Source organism: Balearica regulorum, chromosome 1 (genome assembly GCF_011004875.1).
Source record: "Balearica regulorum gibbericeps isolate bBalReg1 chromosome 1, bBalReg1.pri, whole genome shotgun sequence".
Classification (NCBI taxonomy): domain Eukaryota; kingdom Metazoa; phylum Chordata; class Aves; order Gruiformes; family Gruidae; genus Balearica; species Balearica regulorum.
Window position 1 is genome coordinate 3361231 of NC_046184.1, and position 26857 is coordinate 3388087.

The 26857-nt window shown below is 46.4% G+C and overlaps 1 protein-coding gene across 2 annotated transcripts in view; it reads left to right on the forward strand.

The window, feature by feature from the left end:
- The window catches only part of PLXNA4 (plexin A4), a 454032-nt gene that overhangs the window by 310311 nt on the left and 116864 nt on the right, over positions 1-26857 (forward strand). For both annotated transcript variants that reach the window (XM_075757480.1, XM_075757530.1), the window contains exon 6: positions 25019-25142. In XM_075757480.1, the coding sequence (XP_075613595.1) occupies positions 25019-25142 (124 nt within the window). The remainder of the gene's footprint in view (positions 1-25018; positions 25143-26857) is intronic.

Here is a 26857-nt window from a genome sequence, read left to right on the forward strand (position 1 = left end):
TGCCTTTATCCTGAAAAGTGGTTGGATTAGAACTTGATAAAATTCAGGTAAGAAACAGCAAAAATCAGTCCCAACAAATGACCCTTTTAATCACAGCACATGAAAATAGGCAATCAAACAAAATTAAATATGTACTTGCTCCTGTGCACACGCTAGTAGTCTGCTTTAAATGAAGATGCTAATAGGATACACAGTCCAAAACCTTGATAGAAGGAAGGTCATCTGTGGCATAAATCAAACAGGAACAATAGAAGAGGCCAAAATGGTGAAGAAAGGGCTTTTATGGTAAAGAAAATGTAAAATCAAAGAAAGAAAATAGAGTCAGTCTGTGCACGAGTGACAAGGTATCCCAAGAGAAGGGAATGGTATTAAGGTTGGTTTATTGACCACTTGAAGATGGTGAAAGTGACTGTGACATGCTGAGAGAAATCCAAAAGGTTGGGAGGGCAGAAAATGCGGTAATGAGAGACTTCAAGTGGCCTCGTGTGCACTGAGCAAATGTCAGAATGCTTGGAGCTCATACTCCCTACACCCACCAAAAGAGAAACAAGTCTGGATTTACTCTTAGGTTTTGCTTGGAGGATGTGCTGCAGGGCACAGCTATCAATGCATTGCTGTGTAAGACTGACCACATGGTACTCAGATTGAGTGTCCCATAGAAGCAAAATAAAGTAAATAAATGAAATAAATAAATAAGACTGAAGTTCAACTTCAAAGCACAAACAACATAAAAATGAGGAAGCTTGTTAAAAGGAGCAGCCACAAGTGCTTCATGGTATCCTGGAGACTGCATAAAGACATCATATAAGAAGCTTATTGTGATGCTTTGTGACCTATGAAAAAAGACCTGAAAGATGGTAAAAGTAAATGAAAAAACAAATATTTTAAAATGCCTGCTTAGACAGCAAGGTAAAGAGACACTATTCAAAACTGGAAGTTGTGCTCAAAGGAAAAAATAATAAAAAGATCACTCTGTGGTGTGAATTGCAAAACAATCATAAGGCAGCCCACATAGGAAACACAATGCTAACCTCATAAAAATGAATGATTAAAATTTAACAAGGTTCCCCTGGAAGTTTACTTTCTAAAGGGCACAAAGTGTCTGAAGTGTCTGCCACTAAAGGTTTGGTAAAAAATGCTTTTAGAGCACAAAAGTGATATTCACTGAAAGATCTTTAAGAAAATCTGATATGAAATTGCCAAGTTATTAAATCTGTTATATGCCTTATTGCTTACACTGGCCTTGATACTGGAGGAATGAAAAGTGGAAAAGGTATCAACTTATTTTTTTTAAGTTGGACTCATGAAGGGTCCAAGAACTAGAATCCAGAGATTTGTCTTCTTTTACCTGTCAATTTGTTTGAACCATGATTAAGAATAGACTGAAAAAAAAAAAAATTACATTCTGGGTGGGGGGATGGGTGTCATAAGTCTGTTACTGTTCTTTAAATCAAAGTCCATGTGATATGGATGATGTGGTTAATACAGAGGAATTAATACTTTTCCCACAGTGAAGAATTTAAGCTATACTGTCATGGGACAGGAGGAAGGGTCTTCTGATAAATTAGTAACCAGTTCAAAGATGGGAAATAAAGATCAGGAATAAAGGGTTATGATGGGGGGCTGGGAGGGAGGGAATACCCGGGGCGGGGGGCCCATGGGACCACGTGTGTTTGGTGTATTTATAAATGAGCTAAAAATGGGTAAAGACTGAAGCAGGAAAGGTAACTGATAATAGAGGGTTTTTCAGGGTTGTCAAAAGTAAAAAAGTCTGCAAGGAGTTGTAGGAGGAAAATGCAAAACTGAGCGTCAGGGTAATAAAGTGTAGCTGAGGGCTGATGCGTGCAGGGATAAGCGGCAGAGAAAGCAGACCGCTGTACCTCGAGGTGTTCAGTGACTGGCTGTAGGGAAGGAGGTGGTGAAGTCAGCCCGGGTAATTCTCTGCAAACCTCAAACAACACATATAATGCGAGGTGTGTTTTGGAAATAAAAGGAGAACACAACAGAGAGTATCGTTACACGGCGATCCGTGGTGCTCTCCCATGCTGCGAACACTTTTGAGCATGTCAAGATAAAATGAGAACCAGGAGGGTGGTGGGAAGTGTGGGAAGCAGGAACACAGGTTTCTAACGATCTTTATATGTGGAGAGATTGTATGACTTGGCAATTTTCATCTTAAAAGAGAGATGACTGAGAGGGCTATAATACATCCAGACAATCATGAGAGTAATGAAGAAAGTGAATAAGGGATGATTACTCACCATTACTCATAACACAAGATCTAGGGAACTCTATATGAGATTATCAAGTGGAATATTAAAACAAACATAAGAAAGGACATTTTCATATAATGTATCATTCATCTGTGCAACATTGTGAAGCACATTATAGAGGCCAGAAATACAACTGTCTGAAAAGCAATTAGACAAATTAATGAAAGAAAGATCTATTGAGAGCTGCTCAATACAATGACATCACTGCAGGCTCCATGCCAGGCAGTCCCCATGTCACTGCTTGCTGAAAGCTTGGAGTTTAAACCAGGAGAAGTTTCACTCTATAATCTCTGTTTTAATTTTTTGTCCACCCAAATATCTGATTACGGGAGTCAGAGACAGAATGAATGGCTATACGGATACTTGGGCTGAGCTCTTAGAGCCATTTCTATGTCCCTCTGTTTTCAAAGGCCTCTCACCATGAGTTTGCACATCTCTTAAATAAAAGTTCTCCTAACCTGTAACCTTATTAGCTCGACACGGAGTAATCACAGCGCAGCTGATATAGGGTGAGTGTGATGAGTATCTCTGCCATGCCCGTCCAGCCAGGATGTGTCTGGAAGCCCTTTGCAGAGACGTAGTAGCTAAACTGCTCTTCACCCTGCTTAACACGCCTTGGAGTTGGCTTTGGCTCCAGCATGGCATTGGAACGAGATGATGTTTGGCAGTTGCCCCATGCTGCCCGGAGCGGGGGCTTCTCTTCCATTCAGCCTCCCCATGGTCCTGCTCAGAAACTCCATCTCCCCCTCACCAGCTGTGGCTTTTGTTGGAGACCAGTCCAGTGCCAGGCTGAATTGTGTTTGATTAGCTCAGTAACTGCATGAAGGGGAAGCCAAGATCATTGCAGAAGCCTTTCAGCAGCAACAGCGGGGAGTCCAAATACCCATTAAAATGTGTGCTCAGCTCATCTCCAGTCAGTCATTTTTGCTGTCTCCCTCCGTCTCGTCCTTTGTTTTCTTGCCTTTGATTGCAGTTGATGAAGTTTGTATCAGTGTTGTCATGGTGAGCCTTTTATGAAGTGTTCTTTTTCCTGGGGACCAGGCATTAGGACTCCTGGTTTCCGTTTACAACCCTGCCACCGAGGCACACTGGGCAAGTGATGTTTCTCCTGTAGATCCCAGGTTCTCCGTTCTGAAAAATGGTCACTCAAAAGTTATACCTCCTCTCGGCATATAGGGAGGATGTGTACTGGATTTATTGATTTCCTCTGGATGTGTGATGGGTGATGCTTTAAGGATGGATTTTGAATGACACCTTTATCCCCTTATCTAAACGATTCCAGCACGAGGTGTGTCAATGTCACAGCCACAAGCTGGTCTAAAATCCAACCTGCCAGTCATTGTGACAAGGTCGTGAGAGATAGGAGGGTGGAGAAATCCCTGAGCTGTACGCAGTCTTCGGGGAATTACTGAATGGATACCTATGGGTCTGAGACTCTTTTTTTCTCCTAGATTTGAGAAATATCCAAATATGGATGTTACTGCATCTCACCCTGTCATGTGAGAGCTGTGCCCATTGTGAGCTCTGGGAATGGATGGACTGGTTGGGTTGGTGGGCATCTGTTTAGGTCAGACTGGGAATAGAGGAAGAGCTATTTCAACAAGATAAGTTTCTTGTGCCAAAGAGGGATCTGACTTGCTGCTGCTGCTGGCTCCTCTTTCACAGCTACCTCCAGACATCGACTTCTTGGTACTGAGGATCCCCTTTCTTTGCATGTGATAATTGTTAATGATTTGAGTGTGAAAGTAAGGAAAGAAATCTATAAAGTAAACACAAACTGAGAATGAGCTGTGTCTGAAGGGCTGGTGAAAAGCTGGAAGAAAAAAACCAACCTGGTAGAAGGATAGAAATAGGCACTGACTGCAGGCATCACCCAGCACCCTACAGTCCCTGTCACCAGTAGCACAGACTTTCATCCCGTGTTACAAGGAAAGCTCCCTAGCTGGAGTGTGTTTCTCGAGATTATTGGAGATTATTTCTCCAAAGGAGTTAAGTTTTTAAATATCTTTGAAGCTTTCTGACTCTCTCTCCACTGCCTTCACCAGGTCCGTATATGTGTCATTGCAGACTGGCACTATCACTTACCTGATGTACTGATTTCTACTCTGAATTTTGCAGCGTATGTGACTTGTGCCTAGGGAAGGAACCAGGGCTCCCTGTATCTGGCTGATCTTCCAAGATCATCCTTTTCCTCTTTTGCAAGGCCATGGACAGAAATCCCTAATTCTTTCCTTTAAATATCAGTGTATTCATGAAAACAGAGGGAACAGTTCAAGTTTATTACAGAAATACAAGAGAAAAGTTTGTACTTCAGGGGGAGTTTGCAGACCAGAGAGCAGGATATTGCTGGGTGGGAGTAGGGATTTGCTCTCTCACAAAGTGCTGGTCCAACTGATGTTTCTTTAGAGCAACGCCAACAAATCACTGCATGGGTGCTGCGCATACTTTAATTAGATATTGAATCATTGACTAGAAATGAGGCCTCCACATGTATGTGAGGTCAGCATCCCCCACCCAGTGTGCCTGAGCTGGCTGCTTCAGTGAAGGCAGAAGGTCTGTACCTGTCCGTGACCTTCCTCTAATTATTTGGAATCCATATTATGGACCTTGCTGCACAAGACAGCCAATGCCAGGTGTTCAAATTAATAAGCTGAACCAGTTTTTCCGATCAGTGCACTGGGCTGTTTGCCATTCCTCTTTCTCCTCGACATCTGATAAAATAACCCAGGGCTTTGGTCAAAGGTATTTTGCATGCATGTTATTGATAGCACTTTGGAAGTGTTTTGTTTGGGGTTGTTTTTTGTTTGTTTTTTTTTTTTTTTTTTTTCTACTGAGAAAGAAAAAAGATGTGGAAAACTGATCAAGTCAGGGAGAAAAGAAATCAGAAAGTTGGTGTTGGGGGAAAACAGTTTCTAAAGGGAATTGCAAACATCCACTGGAGATCAAGGTCTAGTTTACAGTAGTGCTGGTAATTTGTAGTTCTAGTGAATTCAAAATACAAGAGTATATAGTGCTACCAAGATTTTAACCCATACTGGAACCATTCAGCCATGGGATGAGCAAGGACAACTCCCCAGCTACTAGCCATTTGCCCATGACTCTGAATAAAGTCCTGTTGAATAGCAGGCTGTGCATGCAGGAACGTGCCTTCCTTATGACCAGAGTAGCTAACTCCACATATTGCAGGTAAAGCAATTAACAGGGTAGTGGAGGTGTGATCAGTGTGGGGCAGGGATTCTGCAGTGTGGCTCATTGGAAGTAACCTGGCAATAACCTGTCACCTGAGACTGCCATCAGGGAAATCCATGACATGGAGATTCAGTTGCTTGTGGAGTACTTTTCCTAATAGAAGAGGCAGAAACACATCAATAAAGCATGTGAGACTGGAAAACAGCCTATAGAAGATGATTGAAAAACATATACAGAGCAGAGGAAGTGACTTGGGACATATGTCCTGATTGTAGGTTTTTCTGGTTGAATGGGTAAGAGGTGCCTATGGTGGTGGAACTGGCACAGCCAAAGCTTTTGGGCTGGACCTATTGTGTCACTAATTTGCTGCTTTCCTGGGGAGAGGTAGTGGCTGTTTGCTGGGGTTGGAAGGGATCTGGTGTCTTTAGCAGTGGCTGTTGGAATGGCTCTGCCATCTCCTCCCTCCCAAGGAATGTCACAGTTGCTCTCACCCTGCAGTGTCCCCCCCCAGGGACCTTCCTTCCTCATTCTCTTCAGCAGGGGCTTGTTTCAGTGCTGGGGATTGAGAGTTATTCTCTTCTCTCTAGATAGCTATATAGATTTCTGTATACATTGTGTGTGTGTGTATACACACACCTCACACATGACCTATATTCAAGTGCTATGTAAACTCCTATCCGCGTGTTTTGATGCAAACAGGAGCTCTGTGGATGATTTCTTCCCCTTGCTGATGTCTCTTTTCTTCATGCACCCATGGTCTACCTGGGGTCACAGCCTCTTTATGATTGTTCCTAGTTCAGTTGTCCTTGCTGTTTCTGGCTCACAGCATCCTCCTCGTGCACCCTCATTCTCTGCTGCACAGTGAGTTTTTCCATCAGGGCAGGGAAGAGGGGAAAATAATTTTCCTCCGCTTGTGGAGAAGGCAATAGTTGGTTAATATCTCTAAATTTCATGGGCACCTCTGTATTTCTTACATTCAGCGGCCTCCTTTTTTTATCACTGTGCCTACTGCAAACACGTTAAAAAGCAGCCATGAAGATGACAGCCTTTCTGCTTGAGCTGAGAGAGGGGAAAAGTTCCCAGTCCCAGATAAAAGGCAGGCAAAGAATGAACCAGATCATCTGCCTGTCTGTCTGTCTATCTATCTATCTATCTATCTATCTATCTATTCATCCATCCATCCATCCATCCATCCACCCATCCATCACACTGGTATCACACACGCATAATAATCCTGGTTGTAGAAGACATATATATCAAGGTATCTCTTCGGTCCTTTCCATCAGATTAGAAATTTATTCAGAACACAGGGAGATTTATTGGTGAGCTTGCTGTTGTGTGGATGCTCTAATAGATTTTTTATTGCACTTTCCATACAGAGATTGCAGAACCCCGGCCATCCTAACGCTGCATTTACTTCATCAATTCTTGTGACTGCTAATGCTGACGCTATTCTGTTTGGCAGTCTCCATTAAGAATGGTTTGCCCCATGATATTAACAGGCAGTGAAGCTTTGTGCTGATGGATAAAGCGTGGTGTAAAACCTGATTGGAATCAATCAGAGTAATTGTCTGGATGTGTGGTGGTTAATAGGAAATGTCCTGCATATTATTGGCTGTTTTATATAGCAGACGGATTAGCTTTCTGCTGCCTTTTGTGGCTCACGTCCTCTCCTGAGCTGCTGGGGGAGGTGATGGATCTGCTGGGAGGCTCAGAAGACACCGTGCTGGCATTGCATCCTGTGTCAGTCTAGGAGACACGGAGCTTGGAGAACAGCCCTGTATTTTATATTTGTTTCAATGACTATTCTGCATTTATGTCTATTGCTAACAATTGGGTGAAGGGCAACCGTCAGCTTGTTTCATGGCTGATGTTAAGCCCAGGGCAGGGATTTTGGAGGCATTGTGCAGCAGAGACCCAGAAGCAAGACCGAAGCAGAAGGCTCTGAGCCGTCTGTGTGCTGCAGACTCACACACTGACAATTTACACAATCTCGGATCTGCTCAGGTCAGCCTGATGTCCCCACAGCTGACCTGCTAGTCTGTGTTTGGAAGAGAGTCTACATCAAGAGCTCAACATCCCTCAGCACACAAGTGTCAGTCCCAGTTCACGTGCAGAGGCAGCCTGAGCAGACTGAATGTGACCAAGCGCGTACACAGCACCATCTGATTCAACCAGGGATCAGAACAACTCATCCTGCAACAGGCTTCACAGACAATAGCAAGACACCATGAGATGCCGCTCACACCCCGGAAGGACCTAGGAAGTGTCTGCGTGATCAGACAGTCTCTGATCAGGCAGTCTAGAGACGAGCTAAAGCCACTGTGTTTGCAGAAAGTGGATCGTAGAACCTGGTGTATTTACACATAAGCTAGTAGCAGCCTTGTTTTCCAGCATCATCTTCTTCCGGGAGAGCTTCCTCACTGAAGCATCTTCCCATTCACCAACTGCCTGGCAGCTGTGGGTGCATCCTCCGCTCTGCAGCAGGAGGACACCGTACCTCCAAATGCTACTGAGCGTGTGCTTGGAAAGGGCCAGCGACTCAGCGAGGAGTGGGCTTGCTCAGGGCAGTTCTTCCCAGGCAGCCTCTGGTTGCTGAGGGCTCTCAGTTTTCTTCCCTGCCACAAGGATTGGGCTTTTTTTTTTTTCCTCTGTTTTTGTGCACTTATTGTTAGTAAGGATAATAAATCCCCACAAAACACGGGGAAACATCACTTGCATTTCATGAGTAAGGCACTCACTCTTGCCCCAGGTCATGAGTACTGCCTTTAATTTAAATTCGGTGCTAGAAACTTCTGAATCCCTGGAAAGAGATCTTTCTTGCAAACAGAGCTGCTGACGCTGGCTGTGTAGGTGAGAGGAGAGGGAGAGCAGGCTTTGGCTGGGAGAGGCCAGCTCCCCTTGGTGGTCAGAGCCCTGGGTACCATCTGAAGTGCAGCAGGCTGGGATCCTAATGAAAGAGCTTTTCAAGCACTCGTTTCTTTCCTCAGTGAGTAGAATACTATTAACCTTTAAGGCAAAATTATATTTCGTGCCTCTGGGAAGCAGTAACATTTTACCGAGCTGCACTGGGGAATCAGGTAAACAGTTGTTAACTCTCTCCAGCCCTATTTCAAGACCATTTCGGGGCAGCTCTGTGTGTGTGTGTGTGTGTGTGTGTGTGTGTGTGTGTGTGTGTGTGCAAGCCCTGCCAAGCAGCTGAGCAGAGTTCTGTGCTCAGAAACCCCTCACAGCTGGAGATCCACTGTCCCCTGCTGCAATTCCACCCGCATGGAACCCGCAGCTGCTCGACGTCTTTGTTCATTGACTGATATTCAGTTGAACCTATGGTCCTGACATCTCCGGACCAAAAGCTCTGCATTATTTGCATTTTCCCAGGTCCACACAGTTGTTGGGCAACAGGCTTGGCTTTTGATGGCTGAGGACACGGTTTGTTGAGAGTCAGGCCACAGGACACCATTTATGAGCCTGTACCGTGATATGTCTCACAACTGGGGGACAAAGCTGCTGTATGTGTCAGCTATTAAATAAAGCCATGGAGGTGAGCCCTGCTGCATCTGAGCTGAATATCCAACTGTGTTTAGAAGCTGCTTCACCCAGCAAACTGCTTGTGGCAGCTTTGACAGTCTAGAGGCTTTGACCAATTCCTGTCTTGCCCTTGGACAGTGTGTGGGATCACAATATACCAAAGAGACATGCACGTTTTGCTGTCAGGGTGAAACAGGCTGGTGGCGGCTGTGAACTCCGTGAGCGTGCATGCGTGCTTTGCACAAGAGCTTCTAAACCTGTTGAGTGCTGGGATCCATTCCTGGGAGAAAAAACTAGATAGCACTAAAACCTGAGGTTCTTCCTTCCTTTCCTTCCTTTCATTTCCTCCTGTCTCTTCCCTAGCGCATTACTCCAGCTCTACCTTCACTTCCAGCCAGTGCTCTCCACTGGACCTGCCCAACACCAGGTGCTGCAGGTTGGGTGGCCAGGGGTAGTGAGGGGGCTCTGGACTGCTTGAGCCTTGGAAAAGAGAAAGCAGAAGCCACAATCCGAGGACAAAGTCAACACCTTGAGTAGAAAATTAAATCAATGAAGCAGCGTGAGCCAGAAAGCAAACGATGCAACAGCAGCAAAGCTGGCTTCCAAATTGAAATGTGTTTGCTGGGGATTGTCCATCAGCTTGGGGAGTTATTATTTCCATTTCTCTAGTTATGAATTAATTTCTAGAGAACTTAATCATCCCCTCCCTTCTCCCCTCCACAGCCCCCTCTTCCCTTCTCCTTCTAATTTTCCACTTGACTGGGGATTCTCTGACAGTGAAAATTCAGGCTTAGAGGAGGTCCATGCAAGCTGCTCCATTAGTCTGGATAATCTCATTGGAACCAGTGGCTTGAATAATAACACCTTCACCTCATGTGCTGCACCAGATTCAAATGATGCTTAACACCCCAGGCTGCGGGGATGGCTATGGCAGGGGAAGGGATGGGTCGGAGCCTGCACCAAGCACCTTTGTCTTCTGGCTCTGCCAACCTACCCATGCTCCCAAGAACACATCTGCAGTCTGAGATAAATGCTGGTCCAAGCCTCCTCCAACACCAAGACATCTGCACCGTCAGGAGCTTAGGCATCCTGGGCTTGGCAGCTGTCTGCACAAGTGGATCCCAGACCCACCCTATATCTGAGTGGTGAAGGTTTTTGCTGTCTCAGTGGGTCAGGGATGAGTGAGGATGAGCACACTACAACCTGTCCCACCAGCTGATGCCCCCACTTCTGTTTTCCCTCAGCAGGTTGTGCAGGTTGGAGCAGGATCATTTAAGTTTGTGTCGTGGTTTAACCCCAGCTGGCAACTAAACAGCACACAGCTTCTCACTCACTCCTCCCCTGCCCCCAGTGGGATTGGGAGAAGAATCAAAAAAAAAGTAAAACTCATGGGCTGAGATAAAGACAGTTTAATAGGGCAGGAAAGGAAGATAAAATAATAATAATAATAATAATAATAATAATAATGATAATAATAGTAGTAATAATAATAGTAATAGTAATGATGATAAAAGAATATACAAAAAGAGTGATGCACAATGCAATTGCTCACCACCCATTGGCTGACACCCAGCCTGTCCCTGAGCAGCAATCACACCCCTGCCAGCTTCCCCCAAGTCATGTGGTCTGGAATATCCCTTTGGCCAATTGGGGTCAACTGTCCTGGCTGTGTCCCCTCCCAGACTCCTTGCTGGCTGGGCAGTATGAGAAGTTGAAAAGTCCTTGACTTCGTAAGCATTGCTTAGCAACAACCAAAACATCGGTGTGTTATCAACACCATTGTTATCCCAAATCCCAAACACAGCATGATACCAGCTACTAGGAAGAAAATTTACTCTATTCTAGCCGAAACCAGGACTGTGGGGCTTCATGCACTTCAGCCAAATCTGCCTTTTACCTTTTCACCATAAGCACATAGCATAGACATTTCTGTGCTACCATCTCCCTGCATGCAGAACATCAGCCTGACTCTAGCTCCAACCAGGCTGTCTGAAAGAGTCCTCTCCCTAATTTGTAACCCACCTGAGAGCATAAATGAACCATGGGCTCTGTTTCTGCTGCCTGGTCTTTCCCCCAGTGTGCAGTACCAGATGATTGTTTCCTTTCCAGATGCACCTAAAAACCTGAGTCCTGCCACCAGTCCATAAGATGGGTGGTTTGAATACAGGATTCTAGACTGGACATTATAGAGTTAATCCTAGAGGACGCCAAGTCTAGCAGGACTCTCTTTCTCTTTGTGGGCATAGCTGGACTCTTGTCCATCAAAAATTATGTTGGGAGAAGATGTGTCTCATAAAAGTGGATTATGCATGAGAGACAACATCACAAAAGTGCACTTGAATTGTTACCTCTTTCAGCATCCCCAGCCCTTTCCCACCACCTACCCATGCTGGATCCACCTTATCATGACTTCACAGCCTGTGTCAAAGCATTGAGGTGCACTGTCACATCCTGTGCACCCAGTAGTCTCAGAATTTCCCAGAGAGGATCACCGTGTAAGTTTTCACTAGAAACTAGCTGCTTTTAAAGGGAAGGAAACTAGGAAAACCTGTGTGGGAGATGGACACCTGGAATGTATAATAAATGGCTCTATTGCCATGCATCTGACAACCCAGCTTGCCGGAGGTCATTCACAGCACAATAGCAATTTTTCAGCATTTAACCCACCCCTTCCAGCCATGCACGGATGAGGGAAAATTCATACATCACATGCTGACAGCCTTTTTCTTGCAGCTGGAGCATTAGCTGAGATCCCCAGCAAAGCCGCAGGTCAGGGACTGCTTTCCTATGCCTCATGGTATGAGGGACAGGCTGAGTGGGGTGTGCCAGACCGGACTAGGAGCTCCTCGTGTGTTTTAGGGGGATAAAACCTGAGGAACTCCTTTTGGCTGATGCAGCAGAAGGATCAGGTAGGGATCATTTCTAGGGTTGTCTGAAGTCCTGGTCCTTCTGTTTCTTATGGGTTGGCTCTGGGTGGACTCTTCCTCAACTCCAAACCTCTCTCCAGAGCCAACTTTCTCTCCTTGCTGGGTAGGCAACCACTGCAGAGGGAACTCAGGCTGCCTGATGTGCCCGTTAGTGTTTAGCAGAGAGAAGATGCTTAGGAAGAGGGAAACTGAGCTTGTTCTCTGACTTTTTGGCTGGAGCAGGCATGGGCAGAGAAGGGCAGTGAGACTAACATTAAAATCCTTCTTGCTCTATTTTTTCTCTTGTTCTTCTGCCACCCAAATTCCCTTTCCTAGTGCACAGGGTGAAGGAGCTGATCTGTGAAAGTCAGCATGAGGCATGCTTTGAGCAGGGGTTTTATTGTTGTTTGTGTTGGAGTTGGGGTGAAATCCTGACTTAGGCAGTTAAGAAACGCTAGCTCTGACCAAAAGCCTGTGCATCAGTCATGTGAGGGCCTGAAAAATACCATGTAAGCACATTTTATCCTTTACTTATGACCTATGAGACAGTTCACCTATTGAAGGCTGTGCAGCCAGCTCAGTCCATGCTTTTTCATTACTCCGAAGAGACAAATTCCCTATAAGTGGTTTGGGAGCTTCAGACCTGGTCAGAGTTGGTGAGACTGCATGGGTGCCTGTCTCTTTCAGACAGCAAATTCCATCATGGTGATTTTACATCACATGAGACAGTCAAGCCTGGGCTAAGAGGTTCCTTGGCTTATTTTTCGCCAGTGAGGCTCAACTGTCTGTGCAGAGTGCCTCTGCTTTCCAACTGGAGCCATGGGGCAGCCGGAGATGTCCCTTTCCAGGTCTGCATGGTAATGGGGACTCGATGTAATTCTCTCTGTGCTATCCCGTGGTTTTTCAGGCTGCTAATTGTACTGCTGCAGAGCACGGGGAAAGTTTGGACCCGGAGGGAGGAACTGTCTCTGCCAAAAGCAAATACCAGAGCTACAGCAGACGTCAGTGTCTGTTGGCTCTACTGCTGGGGTACATGGGCAGATGGATGGATGCACGTGGGCAGGAGGAGGAGGAAAGGGAAGGAGATGAAGAGTGATGTGAAAAAGTAGATATTGATGAAGGTCAAAAGGAGCAGTGGGGAGGGAAAGCCTGGTTTGAGAAACTCTGTGGGGTCCCCTATGCCCTGCACCTTTCTGGGTAAAACTGCTCGGCTTAAGGGATTTCTAGAGGTGGGGGATTTCGATAAACAGTCTTCAAGCCCAATCAGTCTATCCCATGGAAATGTTTTCTCTCTTCTTGCTATGCTTCCCCATGTCAGGACAGCAGATGCTAGCAGCAAAAGAGCAATTAAATTACATGCTGGCTGAGTCTGGCAGTGATTCAGTATCTGTATAAGTGGGGGACCCCTTGCAGTGTACTTCCCATGGCTCCCCAAACCTCCCTGCAAACCTCCTTGAACACAGATGCTGTGCTCCACATTTGCAGTTTTCTGGCCCTATTTGTCCTTTAGGAAGTGAGGCTGAAGTGGCACCAAGCCCTCCCACCCATTTTGTAGGATATCTAGGTCTCACTGCAGTCTTGGCAGTGATTCATGAGGAATCCTCAGGACCACTGATTGGGATTAGCCACAATCTCTGAGCACCACACTCCAATTTTACTTTTCTGAAGGCTTGGGCACCTCCTATCATATTCACCAACAGATATTTGGCATTTGGACCATGGTGATAGGGAAAAGACCAAATACATTTCTCTGGAGTTACTCGAGAGAAGCTCTCACGAAGAATTCAGGAATGATGTTCTGAGGCATCTGAATTGGGCCATGAACAAAGAACTTCAGCCTCTTTGAACAAATTATTTGCATCAGCCCTTGCAGAGGAGAGTATGTAGGAGTGCGGGAAAGCGTAGGTGTTATCTACCCGGGTTCTGGGGAAGACACTCACAAATATTATTAGCATGAATAGGAAGCACCATGATAGGATGCTTTCTGGGAAAAGTAATTTTGTTCATTAATTACTTGCCTTATCTAGCAACCTTGTTCCCTTTCTCTCGCTTTCTTCTTTTTTAATTTTCTTTAAAATGACTGTAAGTTAATTCAGTGCTGGGAGTTATTTTACTGCCTCCTCAGAGACAAAAGCTTGTATTACTCAGGTAGCCTTCAGCTCAATCTTCAGGGGCTTTTCCATCTTCATTTGAAGCCCAGTCTTTTATGGGCAGATGGAAAAAAGACCATTCTAGGCAGATTCCTGTGATTTCTTTCCTGTGGACCACCTCAGTGCTCTGGACTGACTGCAGTTCACATGTGTGCCTTTGGCTTGAGTTCTGCCTGCTGCTTGTGATTTTGTGCTCTGAGATTCTCCTCCTGCCTTTAGCTTCCAGGCTTGTGTTTTGTCCGGTTAGTTCAGCAATAAAAGGAGTCAGAGGGCTGTGACTTAAGGGACAGCATAGCAGAGACCCTGCAGCTTCAGAGATGTCCTTTCCTTGTGTCTTTGACCCTTGCAGGAGGTTAGAAAAGGTCAGTGGATGAAGGCAGGTGATACCCATCCTCCCAGAGGTCAAACTTTGGCTTTTTTTCCAGACTGCTTCTACAATGGGAAGAGGTTTCTTCCAGGGACCTGTGCATTTCCAGCATGATTGCTGCTAGTCACTGCTTCAAGTGAGTTTGCAGTGTTGGATGGGAATTGACAAATGCCAGGGCTCATCAGGGCAGCCTAACTTCATGGCATGGGTCTCACTGGAAACTGAAGACAATTAATGTAGAGTTATCCAGGTTGAAATGGCACCATCACCTGCAGCCTGAGGCTGGGACCCACCCGGAGCCAAGTCCCCACCCCAAAGTTGTTCAATCCCAGCTGCTGACTGATGCTGGAGAGCTTGTTGGGGCTTTTTGAGGTCTCTCTGAACACGATGGCTGAACAGAGCCTTCCTGTAATGCTGAGCAGTACCAGCTGAGGAGTGTATTTCAACATCCCTTCCACAGACCCCCTCCCTCATTTCCACATTCTCCTCCCCCTGTGCCAGCAAACAATTTGCAATTCTTCATTGGACAAAGGCTCCAAGTTTCCAGGGATTTGCATGTGAAATGTTCCCGTTCATCTCAGGCTTGAATGAGCCATCAAAATGCTCATCAGGGATTTGCCTACAGAGGTGGCTGCACCCCAGTAGTGCATGAGCTGGTGTGGTCCTTGGGCCACCTCTGAATCTTTGTTCACAGGCTGGGGCTGAGGAGCAGGTTGCATTTGATGGACCAACCCAGGACCCCCCCAGGCAAGCTTTAGCACGGACAAGACAATCTGCAGCTCTGGAAACTTGGGGAGGGGGGTGAAGGGGAGGAGAAGGGGCATGAAATCCCCCAAAGCAGCGGGGAGGGATGCTGTTTATGGAGTGCCTGGCTTTGTAGGGTGGGAGATGGAGGAGTAAATCCCTTGCACGCACGCCCCGCGGGGCTCCGGGGGTGGGCTTATTCAATTGCTGCGATAGAGGGAGGAGCCCACCTGGGGACAGAGATAACGGGCGGGCTGTGGGATTGCTGTTCTGCAGCATAAGCCGGGAGAGTTATCAGGGCAGAAACTCGGCTTCTATTACCATGCATTAGAATAGATTAGCAGGCAGAGCAATTAGCATCCTCACTCTATTTGGCGAAGTGACAGAGTCAGTGGCGGCGAGCAGGAGATGTGCAGGAAAGAGGAGCTTTGGCAGGGTGGTGTTTCCCTCCCCAAGTGGCAGCCCAAGGATGGAGGGGACTTCTGGTCTTTCACCCCAGGACTGTGTCTACTGGGACATTGTAAAGAACAGGGGTGGGAGTGAGCTTTGGTTTGTGGGCTGAAACTTTTTGTGGCTCATGGTCCCTAAAAATTTGCCCTGGGGACATGCAAAGCTCCAAAGAGTGAATTTCAGCTTTCGTTTGAGTTACCTTTTCCATGACTCTGACAGAATCCACAGACTTCTGGGTTCCCAAATATCACCAGATAAAAAAACCCCACATCTTTGACTTCCCTAGGTCACCCCAATGATCACCCCACGCTCATCTTTGATGCCCAGGTTTCTCAGGGAGGCGAGCCTGTTCGTGGTTAGAGCCAAAAATGAAAACGAAGGTCCAAATCCTTCCTTGGAAACATATGAATTTCCTGGGAAAGCTGCCCCTCCTCTCACTGCCAGGACAGGTTTCCCAAGAGTGATCCTGTGCATGATCTCAGCTCAGATTTGTCCTTCTTTCCCTGTAGCATCTCCTGCCTTTCTGTCCTGAATGGAGTATTCCACACAGTGGAAAAAATTTAACTCCTTGATGCCAGGGAGAGCTAAATTTCAGCTGTCCTCTGGCAGGAATGGAGGGCAACCTGGAGGCCAGAAAGAGCAGACAGGGAGGGATGGCTATTCACCACATCACCACGTGAAGTTTAAGGTCAATTATGCCTGCGTCTCGACATTTATGGCATTCCTATTCTTAGGACCCTGAGGGAACCTGGAAATGTCAAAACATTGCTAAAACTGACCTTAAACTTTACATGTGAGTGGGACTGAATCTCCTTCCCTTTCCTGACTCCAGCCAGAAAATTGCTTTGGCTCCAGCAGAGGGAAAGGCAAATTTCAGCTGCTCCCTCCTTCCCCAGCCTTGCTCCCCCCTTGTGATAAAGCCATCTCAGGAGACACAAAGCTCTACACGTTGGCCAGACTTTGGCTAAAAGAAACCTTTTATTAAGTCCCCAGATCCATTTAATTGCTCTGTTCCTGTCTTATCCTTCTTTCCAACTGGGAAACTGAAAACTTTTCTCCAATATAAAATGAAGCTGTCATATTGCATCTCATCCTGAAAGAGGGACCAGACTAATAAGACTGATTCAGACCAACATAGCCAGATAGCTTGAATCTCCAGAGCCTCCCAGAGCCACACATCTCTGTGTCCTGCAGTTCCTTTCCCAGACTCCTGTCCCCAGCCCTGGCAGAAAATGTTATTAGGAGGGTTTCTACTTGGCTTCCACTGAGCTCCCTCTGCTGACCACCTTGCAAAAGGCATCACCAACCTACCTGGCTGGTCTTTGAGTAGACATCCCCTCCGGCCTCTGAGCAAGAACTTCGGGCAGAGCAGGGACAGGGAGTTTTGGGTGATGCTGGGAAGGCAGGGTGGTGAGACTGGTAGGACATCAGCCCGTGCTCATTTGGGGAATGTGACCCTCAGCCAGGAGCTGCCTGGCTTTGTGTAGAGAGAAGAAAACACAGGATGGGGTGATGCCAAAAGTCTCCCTCTTGCCTCCTGGGTTCTGGAGCCTGCCCCAGCTTTGCTTGGAACACAAATTCTAGTGTGGTACAAGACCAAAGACTTCGAGGAACAGCCATCCTGTCTGTTATTTCATTTTGAAGGAAATGCCCCTTCTCCTCGGTGGCAAGGAGAGCTGCTACTGGACTATGCTTGCATCCCCCACTAGATCTCTGATTTCCAATTTGTTGGTCTGTGCTGAGCTGGGCATGAGGGAGCTTCTTTATTTTGATCCTTGCCAGCCACCTGCAAGTGCAGCCTGCCTCACCATGGGCTCTTGCTGGGCTGGGAAATCTCAGATTTTGCCTTGGAGATGAAGACATGAAAGAAACGGAAAATCATTGTCTCTTGCCCTGTCTTTCTCCAAGATGACTGGGACCATTTGGGTATTTCAGGACCTTCAAACTGAGACCTAAGTAAGATTTCCCTGAAAGTTTCCCTCTACCCTCCTCCTGAACTTTCTCTTTGGATGTATCTATCCAACACGCCCGGGCAAGGAGACCACTGGAGGTGGCGGGAAGGTCAGACTATGAAGGGTGGGAAGAAGTGGTAGTGCTTGTGCCTTGGACCATATGGGTTTTCACAGCAGCCCTGAACATCTCTGTCCTCACAAAGAGTCTGGGATGTGCAAGCTGGCTTCTGGTCCCTTTGTCTCACCCTCCTCCCCTCTCCTCATGTCCCCATCCCTGCTCCACCCATGACCATGTTCTCTTTCCCCATATCCTATTTTCTCTTGATTGGGCATGAGGAGTTTAGGAGACGTATGACAATCCTGATGATAAGAGTCAAGGAGACAGAGAGACAACCTGAGAAGAGAAGAAGGCAGGACCGAAAGACAGGGTGAATTTAAGGAGAGGAGCTGAAGAGACATGAGAAAAGCTTGGGAAACTGTGTCCAAGCAAAAAACCACAGAACTGGGAAGGGGTGAGAAATGGGATGGGGTAATATTTCCCATCTTGCACAAGCTGAGGACCTCAGTGTGAGTGACCCCACACCACAACAAAATGTCTAGCAATGAACAGACTGGGGAGGCACGTGGGGATGCCAACATGAAACCTATGTCCCATCAAAATGTCCCATCCTGCCCCAGTGGCCTGTGCTTGCTGGTGTGACCAGGGTGTTCACTGGTTCCCCCCGTCACATCAAGTTCACCAGCACTGGAGGGAGGGAGGTGTAAGCAAGGAGTGGGTGTGATTATTCTGTCAAAGGGTGAGTGAATTTGTCTCCAGTGGGAAATGTCACCGTTTGGAATCAGAAAGGAAAGCTGAAATGTCAAAACCTTTTGCAAAACAGCGATGCCTGCAAATTACCTGTTTGGCAGTGGTGGAAGGGTGTCATTTCGGTTTGCTGAGCTGACCCAAACCATTGAGCTGTCTCTCACACTGCTCCTTCCCACTTTTGGCATCAAAACCAGATGCTTCATGTCCCTCTTCTTCCCTACGAGCCCACCTCACTGACCGGTTTGAGTCTTGCAGTGCGAAAGCAGTCAAAAGAAAAGCACTGTGCATCAAATGGAGAGGCTTCTCCAAAAAGGATTAATTTGTTTGGATTTTATTTCTGGGAATTCTTTTTTTTTTTTTTTTTTTTTAAATGGTAAGATTGTGTTTTTTTCCTGAATACAAAAAAATATATAATGTGCTAATTACCATTTGTAAAGAAAAACCCCTCTGTTCTGAGTAGGAATTTCTGATCAGATCCAATCACCACTCTTTTGTCTTGAAAATTGTTTTTAATTGACAAAATTGCAGATAAGAACTTTTCCATTGCCAGAAAACTGACATTTTTTTTTGTCTCATATTAGAAAAGTTGGATATTTTAGTCTGCTTCTGGGAAAATGAAGAAAGAAAGAAGAAAAAAAAGAAAAACAAGAATCAAAATCTTCTCCTTTCTCAACAGCTATGGATATAAACAAGAAAGGCTCAGTCAGGACTATATGCTGTTTTTCTGACTGCACTATTTCCACCTCTGCACCAAAAAAAAAAAAAAAAAAAAAAAAAAAAATTACAGAAACTTCCTCCTCGCCTTTCTCCTCCCAAAACTTTTTGTTTCTGTCTGTTTTGCCCACTCAGGGTGTCAGTTAGTTTGGTCTCCAGCAGGAACCACCAGATCTGAGTAATGATGTGAATTAGCAGAACAACTTTTCACCTCTGGCTGAAGCCTCGTGGCTCCAGGCCACTTCGTGGGTCTGTGGGGCAGCTGAGCACTTCAGACCCTGCAAGCCTAAATGATAAGAGAAACTCACTGCACGATCTTATCAGGGGTTTGCATGTCTTAGAAAATAATTACCACTAGAAAGGCCAGGCACAAGGACCACCCTGCCTTTTAAATGCATTTAATTTGTTATCACAAGTGATACTAAGGGCTGCCTTGCTGGCAGGTAGGGGTAAGGGAAAAGCCTATAGCTCATCCTGTGCATATCCTATGCAAGGTGATCCTCCTTTAGCAGGGAGGTTGGACTGGATGATCTCCAGAGGTCCCTTCCAACCCCTACCGTTCTGTGAGTCTGTGATTCATGGGACTGGGAAGTAGTTTGTTGCTAATGAATAGCCAGACAGAGGGCTGGAGACCTTGGTCTGTAGAGCTCTCTGTGCAGCATGTTTCTCCATCCTGGTGCAAGAAATGGGAGCTGCAGGGATGCTCTGGCTCAGGTCCTAAGAGCATCTGCAGCTCTGCCAACCTCTGAGCACCCTTGCTTGGGAGGGGAGAGCACACCAGCACCTTCCTCTCATTTCCCTCTGCTAAGAAAGCAGGAGTCACCCAAAGCAAACTCCGGCATTTCAGGCAGTGGTGGGATGGAGAGATGGACAAGAAGCAGGAGAGGCAGAGAAATATCCCCCTTGGAGGACTTGTCTCACCCCAAGCGATAACCCCTCAGTTATCACTTACTTCTTGGCATTGCACCTCCCCTGCTCCCTTCTGTCTGCAAACGGCATCTTTTCCCCAGTTTTCTCCCCGTCCGTAGCCTTTACACGGTCATAAGAGATATCTTTCTTCCACCTTTAGCATCCTGAACCAAGCTTCATCTCCTGCAGATGTTGCAGTTACAGCCACTTTATCACCATTAGTCCAGATCCTGTGAAGTCTGGATGGCAAAGATACAAGCCCAAGGTGGGAGGAAGAGGAGGTGCAATGCTCCAGAGAAGAATGAGAGAAACACTTCAGGGTAAACCAATATGATGGAGATGGTCTGCAGTACGGTATGGTAAGGGTGGAGCAAAGGTCAGGACCCACTATGTTGGGCATGGAGGAAACAAAGATACAGCCAAAAAAAGGACAGGATGAAAAATAAATGTCATATTTTTTGATTTAGGGGGTTTTGTGTGTAGAGGTTTGTTTTGGATGGTGGAAATATGTCTTCACTGAGAGGCAAAGGCAGATGAAAGCATGCACGTCACACATGTCTTCTGGTAGGCTGGCAAAACTGCGGTAGCGTGATCTGTTATCCACACTGCGCACAGGGAAAACAAAGAGCTTGCAGGTGGAGGAGTACCCCACTTAACCCTTCTTGTGCCTGGTCTATCCAGGTGCTTGGAGCTCTTGGGGCTGTACTGAGGCTCAGGCTGTCCAGAAACTTCTGGGCTTCAGACTAAGCCTCCTAACACTGGGCACTAAGGGACAAACCCCGGAGGTGGTGAAGTGAGTCTGGGCTTGGTTTGACCAAACCCTAGCAAGATAAATGAGGCCTTAACTTCTCGTTGCAGAGGTGGAATACCACCTTACCCCTCTGCACCCGGTGTTTGCAGAATGTGGTCCCAGTAGGTTGCTTTAGGTCCCAGATGGCAGACTTGGGATTTAACCGTCATCTCTTGGGTCCCAAACCAGGACCTTCATCTCATCCTCAGGAGACCTGAGCTTTGCTCTGCTCTCCAACACGCATGCGTCTATGCCTCACTTTCCTGTCTCTGCGTGATAATTTTTCAGCCTCGCAGAGGTGTCGTGAAGTTTAATTAGCTCCAGGCAAAGCCCTTTGAGATCCTCAGATGAGAGATTCTATAGAAGCACAAAGTATTAATTTAACATTATTAAAATAATTGGTTAATGGATGGTGAACAGAGGGTTAGCGTGAGCGGTATTTATTCTTAATGGGAGATGAGGAGGAAATAACATTCCTCATGGTTCAGCAGTAGGACCAGTTTCTTAGTGTTTGTACTAATGGTTTGGACAGAAGCAGGACACTTGCAATTGTTAAAGATGCAGCTGATAATGATATAGCAGGTGTTATTAAGACGTACAGAGAAGTGCCATGTCTACACCATAATCTTATGCAAATAAGTTCAGGAGTGGAATATGCTCTTTTAGGTGTCTTAAGCGTAATGTGATGCCACTTTGTGGGAGTTACGCACCAGCTAATTATAGCATGAATAGCATTGAATTAGGTTATATGGCAGTGGAAAGTGATCTCAGCATATTGACAGACCCAGCATGTTAGAGTTACTGATATTTTATTAAAGCGAAACAGTTATTGTCAGTACAAGGTATTTTTTTCTGCATAAGCCATAATAGATGCACCAGATGAAAGCGCAGCAGAGTCACAGCAATCTCCCAAGGCCCAAAGTAAACGCTGACTCTCAACAGAGACAACAGAAATGATTAGTTGGGGTTGGGATATTTCATTATCTCTTTCACAGTCCAGCTGCCGTGTGCAGGCAGCTGCCTTCCAGGTGACCACTTTTCTAAGGCAAGCACTTGTGTCTGGAAGTACTTATTTATTAAAAGTCCCATTTGCCTTTATTTACAAATTGCTGAACTTATTGGGCTGCAGTGTCCCCTGTGGGCAGCTGCCTTCAGCAGCTGGGTGCTTTGCCATGCTTGTTTCTGCGTTTCAGCCAACACCATTCAGGGATTTGAGAGGCTGATGCTGGAGGGCAACACTTTGCTCTGCACATACTGAAACAATTTTCTCTGCTGCTTCCCCCCACTCTTGGGGGCAGAACGTTTTTGGCAGTGCAGAGGAAGACTAGAGGGAGAAGGTTATTTTATGACAGGTCTGTACCTTTTTCTGCTCCCCTAAAAGTCCACATTTTACCTCTGAAGAACCTCAGTTGCAGGTGCAGGGGAGACACCTGGGAGAGCATGGTGTGTAAACCCACAGGACGCTCCACGTGCTCCAGCTCAGGATAAATAAGGTGGTCAAGGAAGAGAAGATGGGGGGAACCAAAAGGGTCTGAAGAAGACCCCCTCATCACTCCTTTCTGCATGGAAAAACCTGCAAAACCCACTGTTGGGCGACTCCATCCCTTTAGTCTTGATTTATGCAGCAGCTGGGATCAGTTACCTGGGATGAGTTATGCTGCTACCTCAAGAAAGGGGTCTATGATGTTGAGTCGAGAGCCTGAACACTGCCAGTGCCCCAGACCCCAGCTCGGTTTGGGTCAGCTTGGCACAGCTCGCCCATCATCATCATACTCAGGCATCAGGCTCAGCTGGGTGTTTTTGTTTTTCCCCCCCCCACTTTGTTTTAAATCGAGAAATTGCATTGGAAAAGTCAGACAGTCAAAAGTTAGGAAGTGGCAGAATTGAGGTCACCCATGGAAAAAAGGAATTATAAAGTGTGATCCTGTAATTAAAGTCTGGCTTGCAGTGTGTCAGCACAGGGAGCAGATTTAGGAGTTCAGAAGCTACTTTCAATCTGGCAGTACCTGATTCCCGAGAGCCTGACACTGTAACCTTAACATATTAAAACCAGGCTTAGTTTGGTTTGATTTTTCATCGTTTCATTATCTGAATGGCAACACACCTTACAACAGATATCCAGGCTGCAAGACACATCGGTCTAATATAGAGTGAGTTTTTGGTCTGAAGGATTACATGTCTTAAATGTGTATGACCAGTAAACAGCAAGATAAGGTGCTGATTATTATATTCCTGCTCAGCAGAGGGGCTGGAAATACAAACCACATTCCTAGATGCTTAACCTATACCCATGTGTTGTTCTCCTGTGCAAATGTGCTGGATGTGTTTGCAACCTACTGTGCTATTGCACTTGAAGTGAGCCTGGGTATCTGCTGGTTTAATTTTAGAAAATCCAGACATTTCTGTCATGCTGCAGCTGGAGGAAATAAATGGGACGTAGCAGGACATCTTGAAGAATTTGGCGCTTGTGCTTTAACACTGAGCCCAAAAGGGTTTCCTTCCAAGCTATTCTCAGGAGAGGAGTTCCCACGCCCTGCAGATCTTTGATGGGATTGCTGTGTCTATTTGTTTTATAGAAGTGCTTACAAAAATCTCAGGTCAGCATTTTGCCGTAGCTTTCGTTCCGCAATAGGGAACTTACAGTTTTGGGAGTAGTTAATCAGCTATCCATCCAACCCTCTGGAGACTGCATGTTTAAAATTCCTGATCCAGCATGCGGCAGTGCTAAAGGAGACTTAATGGGATGAAGGCTCCAAGGGAAGGGAGAGCGGGAGCTGCAATGCTGTTCTTGCTCTCTCAAATCTCAAACCGAGAGCGTGCTGCGAATGGCAGAGATCTCCCTTTATGATTCCTGCCACTGGAAATACAAAACTTTCCTCTACCAGAAAGATGGAGCAATTTGAGTTTGAAATTGGGGTGCTCATTTTTTCTAATGTCAGCCAGTAGAGAGAAACCAAGCCCTAACATTTTAAGCCAGATCCCAAGCTTTGTAAGATTCAGGCTCAGCCATATATTGGGTTGTTTTTGCCTGTTTTGCCTTAGATCCCTGCCTGCAAATCCCCGTGCATATAGGCACAGTCTCTGCTCCAGGAAGCAAGAACATTGAGGGGTGATCTTGGAACTAACCCTCCAGCAGCCCCCACGTGCTCTCACAACTAAGACTCGGAAGTCTGGGAGTGGGTGAATAATTTAACATCCGCACTTAGTCTTTATAGCTGATTTTAATGGGGGGTAATAGCACTGCTAATAACAAAATCCATTGAAGACACCCTGTGCAAGTCCATAACATTAGCTTAATGGCAAAAGGTAATTGGCATGCAGTTGGAGCTGTCCTTTTGTATTAACCCTGTGGATTTCTAGGCAGACGTCTTCCTTGAAGCCATGGCCTTGGCAGTGCATGTGGAGTAAAATACAGAAGTGTTTTATGCTGAGCAAATGCAAATCTGGATTGAAACAGGGTGCACTGCTACCAGTTCACATTACTGGCTTGTGTTTACACTGGACAGACGAGACAAGAGACAGTGACAGTGCTGAAAGCACAATTTATGCGTGGTGTAAGCTTTGTAGGCTTGTACAGCCCAGGTGCTGTGCACTCACCAATTTCACTCAACTCTCACTAACTGGGAGCACCAAGATTCAATCCTGGGCACCTCTAGTCAGGCATTTTCAAATCAGATGCCAAAAAATCCTTAACCTGCCTGGGACTACTTAGCAACTGCTGGGCAATGGATTGGAAGGCTGCCCCTTCCCAGCAGAGAGATACCAGCAGCCCAGAAGTACCGCAGATTTGCAGTTTCCTCAGCAGGACCAAACAGCATGGACTATGAATGGCTGCTCTAAAAGGACATCCCTGTGTAAGATGTCCCACTGCCCTTGGACAGGACAGTTTTCAGGGCTGCCAGGGGAAGGTTACACTGTACCTGCTATGTGGGTAGAGAGATAGAGCATCTCTAGAGCTGTGCATCCTACCCAAGGGATAGGGCTTTCACCCAACACCCTTCCTCCTTTCATGGTGTCCTTGCAACTCTCCAGCCTGCTGAGCGATCCCACGGCTGCTAACATTGGAGTCAGAGCGCTTCAGGACTTAAGTGTGGTTTTCCAGCAAGTGCGGTCCCAAAGGGCACCAAAGTGTTGACTTTCCATCCAAAATGATTTCTCCTTCCATGTCCCAGGGCTATCCTCACCCTCCCAACCTGGCTTTGTGTTAACTCTGTCCCTCTCTGTTCCCATTTGCTCAGGTGCACACGGAAGGAGCGATGTGAACGCTCCAGCGAGCCTCGGAGATTCGCCTCGGAGATGAAGCAGTGTGTCCGGCTTACTGTGCATCCCAACAACATCTCTGTCTCCCAGTACAACGTATTGGTGAGGAACGTTAATCCTTGTCCCCCTCAGGTTTAATCTGCCCATGCAATCTGACAGACCCAGGTATGTGCAACCTGGGTTCTGCACTAGTGGGAAGGACTGGCAGCTTGATGCAAGAGGTTCTCCAGAGTCCACTAATTTCCCCAGCAACTTTTCTGGCACAGAGAAAGATTCACCATGGGAGGATATTTTGGCCTTAGTTATCCCCTGTCTAGAAGTGTGGAAGAGGCTTCCCTGTTTGCTGTGAGGAGCTGAGGGCAGGTCTGAAGGGACTTTGTGCCCTGCAAGTGTGGTGTGCATACAGTTTAGTTGTTTACTTCCTTGGGACAGGATTTTGTGTGTGGCTGGGCATGGACTTTAGGGAGGGGAAATTATCATGAAATGATGAAATGACCTTCTAGCATAAGGACAAGTGAGGGGCTACCATGTGTTATTTCAATAAGCTCCAATCTTCTGTCATCTTGGGTGGAAGTGTGTCTGTCTTAAGCCTCAAAGAACTCCCCCCTGCTGCAGCTCCAGCACTGAACATGCAGAGCAGAAAGGCAGGATGCTGTGCACAGAAATCTAAGGCTTCCAAGGTTCATGCTCTCTTGTGACCTTCCTCAGTGCAATGTTTAGCCTTTATGGCCTCACACTACTCATGTCAGCAGCCAACGAAGCCACACAGTGAATGCTGGTGGAACAGTAGATCATGATCATTTTCTGGGCTTGAGGCAAGAAATCTCTGTTGAAGATCTAACCAGTTTGTAGTTTCTCTCCTGACTCATGGCAGCAGTACCTTATGTGGTGGGATTCCAACACCCTCTGAGAGGGAGGCAGAGGCCTATTTCATTCAGGCTACTAGGGCTCTGTCCTTTCAGCCCTATTAGTTTGGGCTGGAATTGAGTTGAAAACCCCCAAATCCCAAAAGCTCCATCTCTGGATGAATTGTTCACTAGCCCCACACCCTGAAAGGTCTAAATGGTGTTGCTCAAAGCGCAGCTGCCAAACATCTTCCAGGTGACAGGTTTTGGAATGCTAGGGTTTCTTCAGTGGCACTGAAATCAGCCTTTCAAAACCTGTATGCATGGCCAATCATTGCTGCCTTGTTTCAGCCTCTTAACTTTCCTGTGACTTTATTTTCCTAGGCTTCAAACAAAACTGATCTGAGACATCTTCAGTCCTTTGTTCTTCTGGGAGTTCAGGGTTTCTTTTTCTTATTCTCTCAGTAGTCGTTGAATTCTTTCATGTTGGAATAAATCCTGGGGGACTAGCTGGCTGAGGGCAATTAAAATTTATAACAGAATAAGAGACCTTTACCTCTAGGTTACTCTGGACAGGGCAAGTGAAACCAGAGCTGCTGGGATCAGAAATTGCCATCGTCTGACTGTTGCGCAATAATTTGCATGAACATTTCCATGGGAGTCTCAGCCCACTCCCAGATAGACTGGCGACCCAGCTCATCCACAGTCACCACAGAGAGTGTCTTGTCAAACCGGGAGGGGAGCACCAACGAATGAATGGCTGGAGGCGTACTTACTGAGTCTCACCCGGGTTCTAGCAAAGGGTCAACGATACTGAGTTCTTGCCCACAGAGGCAGGAAAGGTATCTGTGTGGCCAACCAATCTTTTACATTTTGGGCACTAACAGGGACTTGGGAAATTGTATCTGAGTCTGTTTCAGGCCAGGGCTGCTGGTCTGGGATGTCTGAGAAGAGATGCTTGCTGGGGGAAGG